General features: G+C 36.9%; 1 protein-coding gene across 8 annotated transcripts in view; it reads right to left on the reverse strand.

The window, feature by feature from the left end:
* Window positions 1-12,103, reverse strand: part of LOC150092301 (homeotic protein female sterile-like) — a 579,681-nt gene that overhangs the window by 64,237 nt on the left and 503,341 nt on the right. For all 8 annotated transcript variants that reach the window (XM_090415148.1, XM_090415149.1, XM_090415147.1 and 5 more), the window contains 2 exons: window positions 5,933-6,041; window positions 2,770-2,866 (listed from right to left, as the gene is read on the reverse strand). In XM_090415148.1, coding sequence (XP_090271274.1) covers window positions 2,770-2,866; window positions 5,933-6,041 — 206 coding nt within the window. The remainder of the gene's footprint in view (window positions 1-2,769; window positions 2,867-5,932; window positions 6,042-12,103) is intronic.

The raw sequence follows: 12,103 nt of genomic DNA on the forward strand, positions 1-12,103 counted from the left end.
GCGAGTAACTCATTATTCTGCTAATCAGACTTCAATGACACTTCTCACTCCCTGAATGATAACAAGAGCAAGCGTGAATTTCAAGACCAGCATTCGCCCCTGTATATTATATCCGTTACTTGTTTTCTCCAGCCAGTTTGCCTGTTTTAAGGTATGTTTTGAGGATTCTCGGTGCTGGACGAGAGAGAATATATCTCCAATCAATTTACTATTCATAGTTAACTAAGGCGCATATAGAGAACTAAAATATCATTTTTGCATTTTTTTTAAGTATTAAAATTTCACTGGGATATTTCAAATTCATTAAGGCTGTTATTTATTTCAATGAAGCACCATTTCAATAGTTAATACTGTTCCTCTAGGATCCATATTACCACTTTCTTCGAGCAAAAAGACTGTTCATTAAAGAATTAATGCCATTATATTCATTTTAATATAAAACCGTTTTTTTTTAATATATCACCGGTTTTTTTTTAGGGGAAAAAAAAACGGTGATATTTCTCGAGTCAATTTTGACTTCTGGAGTATTTCGCTACACCCACAGTTCAGAATCGCTCCCCTATACCTTAAATTCACTGTACAGCAGTAAGTCCTCTGGCATAAAGTCGTATTATATTGGTGGGATTAGGCTAGAAGAAACTGATGAGGCTAAGGATCTTGGAGTGTTAATAGATAGAAAGTTGAAGTTCAGGGGCCTTGTGGCAAAGATTGCAAATACAACTCAAAAGATAATTGCAATTCTGAAATGAACGTTCACATGTAAAGATAAGGATGTTATTTTGCCTCTTTACAAGGCCTTGATAAGACCTCACTTGGACTATTGTGCGCAGGTCTGGTTTCCTGGTTTCCGTTGTGATTCTGATATATTAGAGAAAGTACAAAGGCGAGTGTTAAAAATGATATCAGGATTGTGGAATATTGATTATGAAGACAGATTGAGAATTTGTAGACTGCAGACACTAGCAAATAGGAGAAAGAGGGGTGATATGATTGAGACTTACAAACTTCTGAAAGGGCCATACAGGATTTCAATTGATGGAATTTTTCAATTTATGGAGGGTGGGGAGAGGACGAGAGGGCATACTTGGAAGCTGAGAATGAAGGCCGCCAAAAAGGGGGGGGGGAGGGCTAGATTTCTTTTCTCAGAGGGTGGTGCGTGATTGGAATGGATTGCCATTGGATGTTGTGAGTGCAAGCAGTGTGAATGAATTCAAGAATAAGTATGATAGCTGGTGTGTGTAGTATGTGGCCTCCCTCGAGTCTCTGACTTCCTGGAGGTGTCTCTTAATAATAATAATCATTGTGAATTTAGAAATATAATGTTGCCTTATTCACAAGTGACTTTAGATACAACACGTGTCGCTGATACAAATATATAATATTGCAAATGTAATGTAATACATTATTTGTTTGTATTGTATTATAAATAATTTGTATACTAGGTTTTCACTTTATTTTTCAAAGTTTTGTAATATAATTACAGAATATAGTTCTTGTTTGAACGTTTACGTAAAAAGAGGAAATTGGCTTCAATAAACGATTCCTATCAAGCCGTGTTGAAATCACTGAATGAGCAGAGTTGGTTTCCTTCCTTCTCTACTTGAAAACAAGTATTGATCCGTTTCCATTTCAAATTTGTTACCATTAATTATAACAGAGAATTATATTAAATAATGCTGTCAGTAAATTTTGCTTGTAAATTTTATGAGCATTTCAAACAAACAAATGTTAGAAAAATAAATACATAATATAACTACACCAATAATACATCAATACATACTTTCGGAACGTTTTAGCATTCAAAAATACACGAAAGAACAGTACAGTCGCATCCTAACACAGAGTAGATGTCACTAATCCCACTATTAAAAGAGGCTTCGGGCTTCCACGACATATATGAGCCAAACCAATCGAATAGGGAATTATTTCTTCACAGATAGTTCCTTCCCACACCCTCAGACTATGGGACATTATTGACGAATACGCTCTGCTTGTCTTTCATGGAATTTGATGACCTTTATTGTTTCTTGTGTAATGCTGATAACTGGTTATATACATAACCTTGATATAAACATTAATCTCGCAGTAATGTTTTTAACTTTGCAATCCATGTACAGTATATTGTCATACTCTAAATAAATAAAATTTGAAGATTTTGATAAATAAATAAACATTTTGATGCCCTGCGGTCTTTTTTTTTCTTAGCATCTTTTGTATTTATTTATCGTTAGGAAATTAATGTGTTTTTAAATGTCGACTATATGCAGTATAAACATTCATTCTTATGTCTTCTGCTTGGCACTCATTCAACCGATATCTAACATTTTATTATAAGACCGATGTAGAATTATTTGGTATACTTAATTTACAACTACAGCGAATATTATTTGTACATAATGCGCAAATATGATTATAGTTGTAATGTACTCACCTTTTCGAAATATAAACGTAAAGAATTCTTCTAAATTTAATTAATTAATCGCATAAAAAAACATTTATCTTCCTCAAATACATGTCAATATATGGAGGGCGCCCAATACTACTTTTAGCAATTTCAGTCGTCTGCCTTTACTCTCGTGTGAAAGAAAAAACATATCGCACTGAATATAGTACGGTTTGTTTCACCGGATTTTATTATGCTAATTTTAGTATAAATCTAATTTCTTAACTCGTACTATTGAATATATGTTTTATTACTTAAATATATATGTTATTGCTTCCCTTCAGCTCCAAACAGCATATCAGATGAAGAAATTAAGCAGTACTTACGTCACTGATATGGCGGCTGCATCTTTGCTGAATGATTTTTCGTTTGTGTGGCATTCTAAAACTGATGCACTTCCGTTTGGAAACAGCAATGAAGTTGCTGGAATAAATTTAAAAAATAGACAAAAGTTTAGTGAAATTTCTCGTATACTGGATAAGTTAGAAACAAACGTCTCAGCAACTTTAAAAATTTTGCAATACTGTATAATTATGGATCATGATTGAACAGTCCTTTGTTCGATAAACAACTGTGGGGTGAAAAAAACTCAGAACTTACCATGTCTAGAATATATATGGAGCAGTTTAACTTCTTTTTTATGCCAATATATCATCCATGAAAGGATAAATCTGTTGTACATTTAAATAATCAGAGAACTATAGGTAGCAATCAGAGCTCTTTAATAATATTAACATAAATTGTGTAGTTTCCTGATATACATCAAAAACAGCTATTTTGTTTATTTAAGTTTACATTTTTCAGACTATAAAAACTAATCAAAAGTAGCATCTTTAGCTCAAAGTTTTTTTTTTCAAATTTAAACTAGCATCGTATAGTTTATAACATCTTAAGAAAAACGAGGCAACCGACTATTTATGGATTTTTAACATATAAAGTAGGATAGGCAAATAATCGTGCTTGATAAGCAAAAGATAAACGAAATTATATCGGTCATATCTGTGATTAGCTAGCAGCAACAATAGTTGGTGCTTGTATGTAGAACTTACTGTTGAAATACCCCCCTCCCCCCTAAATTAGAGAATGGATCGATTCGATACCTGAACTTGTCTAGGACGTGGGGCGGCACTTTTTCATATGCGAGTTATATACAGTTATGCATACAAAATGAATGTATTAGTTCGTGAACAACACGATATTATTCACTTTTCTCTTCTGGAGATTTGAACTCCAAATTTAACCGTGAAGATAAAGCATCCGCTATCCACTTTTATTAATCAAAAACACTGATAATGTTAGGCTCTTCTCTAAAGACGTAAAAGTTGAAGAAAGAGAATAAAATCCTACATTTACTTAATAAATCTTTACATGACAATCCACGATGAGTCCTTGGAGGTATCGCTTAATAATAATAATAATAATAATAATAATAATAATACATCTTCAAGTTATTGTTATAGGATCGATGTCATGATATTTGTGGGTTAAAATTTCTAGAGGGTGGAGTAGTTGGCCTGATGGTCAGCGTATCCTCTCTCCAATCAAAAAATCTGCGGGTTCGAATCCTGCCATGAACATGGATGTTTGTGATTTCCCTACTAATTCTGTATTTCCGGAAAGGGCATCTGCGACCCTACCACTTCTTGTAGCAGAAGACTTCACTCTCGAAACCGTATGAGATACTGGAGAGACCATACGGCGTATACGGACGTAAGATGCGAAGAGTGGTTATGAATTAAATATTCAAAAAGTTTTCTCTGCACGATGTGCTATAGGTGCTTATGCCTCTAGTTTGTGGGATTAAAAATACAAAAGACAGTTCGGTTTTCTGAAGAATATTAAACATAAAGAAACATGACAAAGAAGAAAGCTGCTGTATCTGTTATTATTGCGTCATCATGAATATGCGACTCAATAGAACTATTGTCATATAATCACACAAGCGTAGAAGTATCCAGTTGACTTCTTTTTGCACGTTCCTTTGATACGAGGTCTGCTTTGTAGACTCGTCGTCTGAAAATTTTGTTAAATCATTACAATAAACACAATAATTACCTAACAGTACCACTACGGTTAACAAACAGGTTCTTAAACTACTTGACAGAAGAATAAGAGGCTTGCGCGCGCGTGTGTATATTGAACATGTTTATCTATTCACATTAGATGGTGAATGTTGTTATGACAGTTTCAGATATTTCAGAAGAATCAGCATTTTAACTCAATAATCGTCGGCTTGCCTTTGTCGTTGAGTCGCGCGATCTTTTTTTGTTAATACCACACCAATCATGTGCGCTTAACTACTTAACTCTTGCTGAGTCACTTACTGTGCAGTTCTTTAGGAGCTTCAGGTCGAGGGCTATCAATGTTCTTGCAACTTTTTTTGGACGATATGTCTGTATTGCAAAGCAAATTATCCTCGTGAAAGTCTCCTTGCGTGCATAGCTAATATGGATGGATTCATTTGGGCATCCAGAACAGTAATCTATTGCAGCAGAGGGTTTAAGAAGCGCTAGGAAACATGCCCTAGACCATCACTCTACTCTCATTGCCTTGAATCGCTGGGAACAAGCACGAGTTCATCGCTTTGTGTTGTGATTGTAATACCTTTGCTGTCAGTTAGCATGGAATAACAGAAACTAAGATTACTCTATGCCACCATCCTTCACTGTTATTAGCGGTGACCAATGTTGATTTCTTTGCCCATGTTAGCTGCTGCTGTCTTGTTTGTTGTCGGGCAGCAGATGGTTCTGTATCCTCAATGGATCATCTCTTTTGGGACATTATCTGAAGCAAGTTTGGTTTTTATTAAGATTACGGTCGTAGTAATAAGGATATGAGGCCAGTGTGTGCTGTTTCGGAACAGGCATTGTGATATATGATGATGATGATGCCAGATTGATATGAACTCTTCCAGCAAGATAACACCTCATTTCACAAAGCTGGTATTTGTGCAGGCATATTTCGAAGAGTATTTGCAAGCATTTCGTGTTCTCCTGGCCGCTTGATTCTCCTGATTTAAATCCCATCGAATATTTGTAGGATCATGTGGAATGCAGGATCCGCTGGTCGATGCCAGCTCGCTCGGTAGCTGGCCACTAAGACGTCATTCTGTTTAGATCAAGGAAAGTGTCATTCAGGACACTTTCCTTGATCTAGTGAATGGGAGAAAGAGTGCATGTGCTTATCTCGGCCAAAAGAAATCTTTTGGATCGCACTTATATTCTCAATACATAAATAAATAATTATTATTTATTACGTGTTTTCTCCGGCCGTCTGTTTTGAGTGATAATTAAAACCATTATTATATTTAAGTAGAAAAGCCTTAAATTATTATGCGTTAAAATTCACTGAAGCTGCCTAAGACTTGAAATAAGAACAGCAGATTGTAATCCAATAGTTCTGGAATTTTGTCCCCGTCCATTAATTCATTTCAAATTCCTATCACAAAAATGAGACTTAAATTGTTATTGTATATGCAATAACAAGTACCTTGACTACTAGCAACGTTGAGATCGTTTGCCGTACAAGACGAAGAGACGCAGATACCAATCTGAGGGATTCCATTGTGAAGAACTGTCCATGAAGCTTGAGGAACGCTCTGAAAAAAGAAAGACATATCAGAAATATTCTAGCCCTATATTAGCCTTTAAAACATTACATATTGTCAACAGTCTTAAGATAGCTAAAAGAATACACTCGTAAGGACTTAAACTTCCTTGAAACGATCGTTACTGGTAACGAAACGTGGTGTTTTGAGTATGAGCCCGAAACAAAGCGCCAAAGTGCTGAGTGGAGACCACCAGAAGAGGGGCATCCGAAAAAAAGTCACTTGGAGAAGTCAAAAGTAAAGACAATGCTGATTTGTTTCTACGATTCCAAGGGCATTATCCACAACAAATTCGTTCCGCCTGGCCAAATGGTCAATTGGTAGTTTTATCTCGACGTTTTGAAGCGATTATTAGCGAGAATTAGTCGCGTACGGCATGAATATCGTGACGACCGACAGTTCGTCAAAACACACTGTCACTCTTGGCACTGTAACTTTGCTTCTAATGAAGTAAATGTCATAAACAGTTGACACAACACTAATGAAGGTCGCTGCTTTCGACAACAAAAAGATAAAACAGGTGGCGCCACTAGTTTCTTCTATTTTCTAAGAGTTCGGTTTCATTTTGGACAGAGGGTGTATACATGGGAAGATCAGTTATTCTTCTAGAGTATTTCTTTTAAGAATTGTGCAACTGTACTTGAATATTTAAATGAGGTATACAATCAATTTTACTTTGCTCTGTAAAAAGTGTTGGTACAATATTATGATTATTATACAGACTATTTTGTCGTCTTGGTCTATACCAAGACAGCTCACTATTAATTATTAATCAAAGAACGAACAAGGCTGCAGCTTATCCTATCTCTATTTAACACACACACACACACACACACACACACACACAGAGAGAGAGAGAGAGAGAGACAGCCATTACATTTAATAATAAAACTCATAGTCATGAAGAAAACTGAATAATTTCTAAGCATTAACATTAAAATCAGAATAGAAACACAAATACAATTTTACAAAGCAGTGGACACAACTACATTAAAGTATGGATCAAAGGGGTGAACTTTTTTACAAGGAAAATAAAGTAAAAAAAAAGTTCTTAATAAAAAAAGCGATGTTCAAGATAGTACACCCTTTTATTGGCCTACATCCTAAATGATAAAATAGAATAGAAAGATGGAAAGAATTATAAATATTATCCACTACAAATAATTTAATTCTGTTCACATTCATCAGCAAATTATCATTTTATTTTCATTTTTTTTTTTTTTATGATTAAAACATTCTACACCAATAGAGAACTATGAAGCAATTCTGCTACTTTAAGGATCAGCATAGTGATATTCGGCGAGTTCTGAGTGAAGTGCATCAGTGCCCACCTTGCGATATTCACAAGGTGTAAACAAAACAATTTATCGTGTGGGTGTCGGCAGAGTAGAATCTGTGAGACTAGTCATCATTTATTCCGAAATTGTCACTCAAGCTATTCAGAAGCAGCAGATTGCAAACTGTCATCTTGGGCAGTTAAAAATAGTGGGCTGAGAACACAGTCATGTGACAGCGTTACAGGTAATACGCGATGATATGGTAATATGAAATGATCCTGTACTTGGAAATGTACAGGATCATTTCACGGTCGGCCTACCCTCCACGCTCCAGTGGTAGTGTTTTGAACACGGATAAAATCTGAGCACAGCCATATGACGTGGAATCTTTGGCCTATGACAGAAAGCCTGCCAAGTGTACATGTTGTACACATGGCACTCTATTAGTACAGATTTAATGGTACCAGATCCACATACCCAATTTTACAAACCTTAATATTCATTAAGTTATAATCCAAGTGCCATCGTGGCCATCAGAAAATAAAAGACAATGAGAAAATAAAATACAAACAGAGTAACACCTTGTTACTCTGTTTGTATCCGTTGCAAGAGATGGTATCGGTGAACAGCTTAGCAGATACTTCCACCAGAATTGCAGTTTAATGGTGGAAATGTACTATCATGACGATGCGTTTTATGATATCGTAATTGAGTGGTGTTTTCCGATAGGGCAATGACCAGAGCTTTATATCGCGACATCCCCGTAACGCGATCTCTGATAATGCAGACGAATATTATACGTTTCAAGACCTTCCCACTATAATCTTGATGTGGGAGGACTCAATTTGGAGACACAATAGTACAACGCACTGGCTGTCAGAAATCACCATTTTAAGCAACCGAACATTTGTAGAGTGAAGGATAGAAGCTTGCGAAATAACACCCAAGTTTTTGACGAATTAAAAGAAAACCTTTCACCATTCTGCTCTGGGGAGGAAGGAGGAACTCATATGCTACATTGTGTTGTAGGGTAAATAAAAATTCAGACAGAGCTCAAGCATATTTAACATGTTTGAACTTTATATATATACAGGGTGGTTCAAAATTCCACGTACAAACTTTAAGGGGAGGTAGAGAACATTAAAATCAACTATATTCACATAGGAAAGCATAACCGGCAACGCCACCCGAAAGTGATAGGTGGCGCTGTTCACCAGCTCTCCAGATGAGCAATTGGGGCTTCTTCATTCAAGCTTTCGACGTTGTACGAAGAGCATGCGTCGTTTTACGAACGCTGAGATGGCAGACATGCACCTCGTTTACCATATTATGTATCCAACTACTATTGAACTGTTCAGTTAGGCATAATAAAGTTTTTTACAATACAGTTTTTTATATATATATATTCCCCTCAGTAACAGGCTCACCCTGCCACCGAGAACCCTGTGTTGGCTCTACCCAGCAGCAGGCTCACCCCACCACCGAGAAGAGCCGCTCATATTTTATGTGAGGGGTAACAGCAACAGCCGCCTCAGGTAGCTTCATGGGCTATAGCACTGCCATCCATTACCCCACCACCTGGGTAACAGCAACAGCCGTGCCTCAGTAAACTCCATTGGCTATAGCATTGCTATCCACCTCCCCCCAGGCGTCCAACCGGTTTCCCTGTTTAAGTGCGGGGTTACCTCTCCAAAAACTCGTGAGATCCCTTAGATCATCCAACAATGAGTGACCCAAAGGATCATTTAATTCAGCGGGTGTTCCCCTCAGTAACAGGCTCACCCCGTCACTGAGAACTCTCAGCGTTGGTTCTACCCAGTGGCAGGCCGATCCCACCACCAAGCAGAACCGCTCATATCTTATCTGAGGGGCAACAGCCGAGTCTCAGATAACTTCATGGGCTACAGCATTGCCAACCATCGAAACATTGAAGTAATGCAGAATTTATATTTACCTATACGAGTTGCCACAAGGTGCTTTGACCTTATTAAATAAAAATCTCAGGATGAGAGAAAGATGTAGAAAGTTTTTTACTTTGGGTGTACTATACGGTAACGATACCAAGCAATTTTATATACTTGGTTTTAATCCTATTTTCCCAAGTAAGCAAACAAACAAGCAAGCAAGTATAGGCAAATATAAGTTCTGCATTACTTCAACCTTGGTATCACCTCCTCTGGGTCTGGTTCCCACTGACGAGACCTCAATAAAGGTCGAAACCGGTCTGGGTAGTAACCCAGACCGGTTATACGGACCATAATACATGGGAAGGGTTACGGACATGTATACTGTACATGTCCGTAAGGATATGTGCTTTGTATTTGGGATACTTAGGCAAGTGATCAGAGCTAATGCCACTTTTACCACGAGTTGCCTCAGACCTGAAAATACTTCAGGCGCAAACTTGGCTTGCTTGCTTGTTTGCTTACTTCGAAAAATAAGGATTAAAACCAAGTTTATAAAATTTCTTGGGACCTTTAACTTATATGTATGTGTGTGTGTGTGTGTGTGTGTGTAGAAAGTTTTTTACCTTGGGTATAATATATGTTAAAGATACCAAGCTATTTTAAACCTGGTTTTTACTCCACTTCCCAAGTAAGCAAACAGACAAATAATTCAAGTTTGCGCCTGAACGTAATGCAAGTCTAAGTAACCCGTAAAGTAGTATAAGTTAACTCGTGGTAAGGTTGGAATAAGCTCTGATCACTATTGTTAATATTTACCCTTAATGCAAAGCCCATCTCCTTGAGGAGATGTATGCTGCTATGCATTAAAGGCAAGGGGGCCACTACCGAGACCGGTTTCGACCTTTATTGAGGTCTCATCGGTGGGAGCCAGGCTTAGAAATACCAAGGTTAAGTAATACAGAGCTTATAAGTATTTTACCAAAACAAGTTACCAATAGGTGCTTTGACCTTATTAAATAAAAATCTCAGGATGAGAGATAGATGTAGGAAGGGGGTGTTTATTTCAACATTAAGTTCCACATACAAGTACCAACTATTGTTGATGCTAGCTAATCACAGATATGATCGATATAATTTCGTTTATCTTTTGCTTATCAAGCACGAATATTTGCCTATCCTACTTTATATGTTAAAAATCCATAAATAGTCGATTGCCACGTTTTTCTTAATAATGATATACAACGGTGGTAAGAAATCGACCGTGAGATGCGGTGATTAATATCCTTGGAGGGTAATGGATGGCAATGCTGTAGTCAGTGAAGTTCAAACTGACGCTCAGCTATTGCTGTTATCCTCCTGCCATGATCAGAGCTTTATACAGCTCAATAACACCTTATCCGTACACTGTCCTCTGCAGATAACGGGGAAGATGAAAAGCATTCTTGCTTCGCCCCTTTATGCCAGTCCTTATAAGGACTATAACCTTGGTATTTCTAAGCCTGGCTCCCACTGATGAGACCTCAATAAAGGTCGAAACCGGTCTGGGTAGTGGCCCTTTGCCTTTAATGCATAGCAGCATACATCTCCTCAAGGAGATGGGCTTTGCATTAAGGGTAAATATTAAGAATAGTGATCAGAGTTTATTCCAACTTTATCACGAGTTGCCTAGACTTGCACTATTTTACGAGTCACTTAGACTTGCATTACGTGCAGGCGCAAACTTGAATTATTTGTCTGTTTGCTTACTTGGGAAATGGAGTAAAATCCAAGTTTTAACTTGGATTTTACCAACCCTCATGTGTTGGGTTAATACACAATAGCGCATGCGTGAGAACATGTGGTTAATAAGAAAGAAAGAAACCGGAAGTAATATCCATTGAAGACGTTTTTCCAAAGAAGATAGATGAAATGAAGGAAGAAGATGAAAGTTGGTTCGATAAGTTTTTAGTTGAACTGTGTATGGATAATCTTTATGGAGGTTCATCGCGTGGTAGATGGATTTCAAATTCGTCATTCTCTGCGGAATGACTTCAGTTTGAATCCCAAAAGGACCTTGCGACAAAGCAATTGTCGCAAGGTCCTTTTCCAGAGATCGGTGATGCATAGATCGACAAATGCTAAAACTTCCTTCGAATATCGGAAGGATTAGTCAACAGGAAATCTGACAGAACAGTGTAGGAGAGAAGAAATTATACAAAATTTGTAATTAATTCTTGATTGTACTGATTTGCCGTCAATAAACTGCACTACTTAGAGGATACATGATTAGACCAATTTATTTATTTACCTAATTTTAATAGCACAGGCTGACATTTGTAGTCCTACTTCACTGGACACCCCACTTAGTTTGACCGAATAATTTCATTTCGTATTTAAAAAGTTTGAGGATTAGTAACTACAATGGTGGTTTTTGTATTCACCTAAAATAATAATAATAAACTTCCTGATATCTTCCCTTAAGGAGTGCACAGGATACTATGGTAGTATCATACGTTTAAGTTTGCACCATTGCTATCTTCCTATCAACAGTTTTCCTGTAAGTTTCTAATATTTTCCAGTCTTATATTTGATACAAGATTGTAAAATCTTATATCAAATCTTATCTTTGATATAAGATTGGAAAATCTTATATAAAATATAAGATTTTCTTATATTTGAATCAGTCTACCTAATCTTGGTGTTCCTCTGAGGCTTCTTTTTTCCTACCCGCATGACAAAGAAAACTTGTTTTGCTAATCTTTCCTCTCCCATTCTGTTTAAATAACCATACCTCCTTAGATTTGGAAAAATTCCAAGGATTACATACTCTATCTTATCTCTAACCATCACCCATAATTCCATACGCGAACCAAAACACACGACGTGACGT

This window comes from Typopeltis vanoorti, chromosome 26 (assembly GCF_054136105.1).
Source record: "Typopeltis vanoorti isolate ZY-2024b chromosome 26, IOZ_Tvanoo_1.0, whole genome shotgun sequence".
NCBI lineage: Eukaryota > Metazoa > Arthropoda > Arachnida > Uropygi > Thelyphonidae > Typopeltis > Typopeltis vanoorti.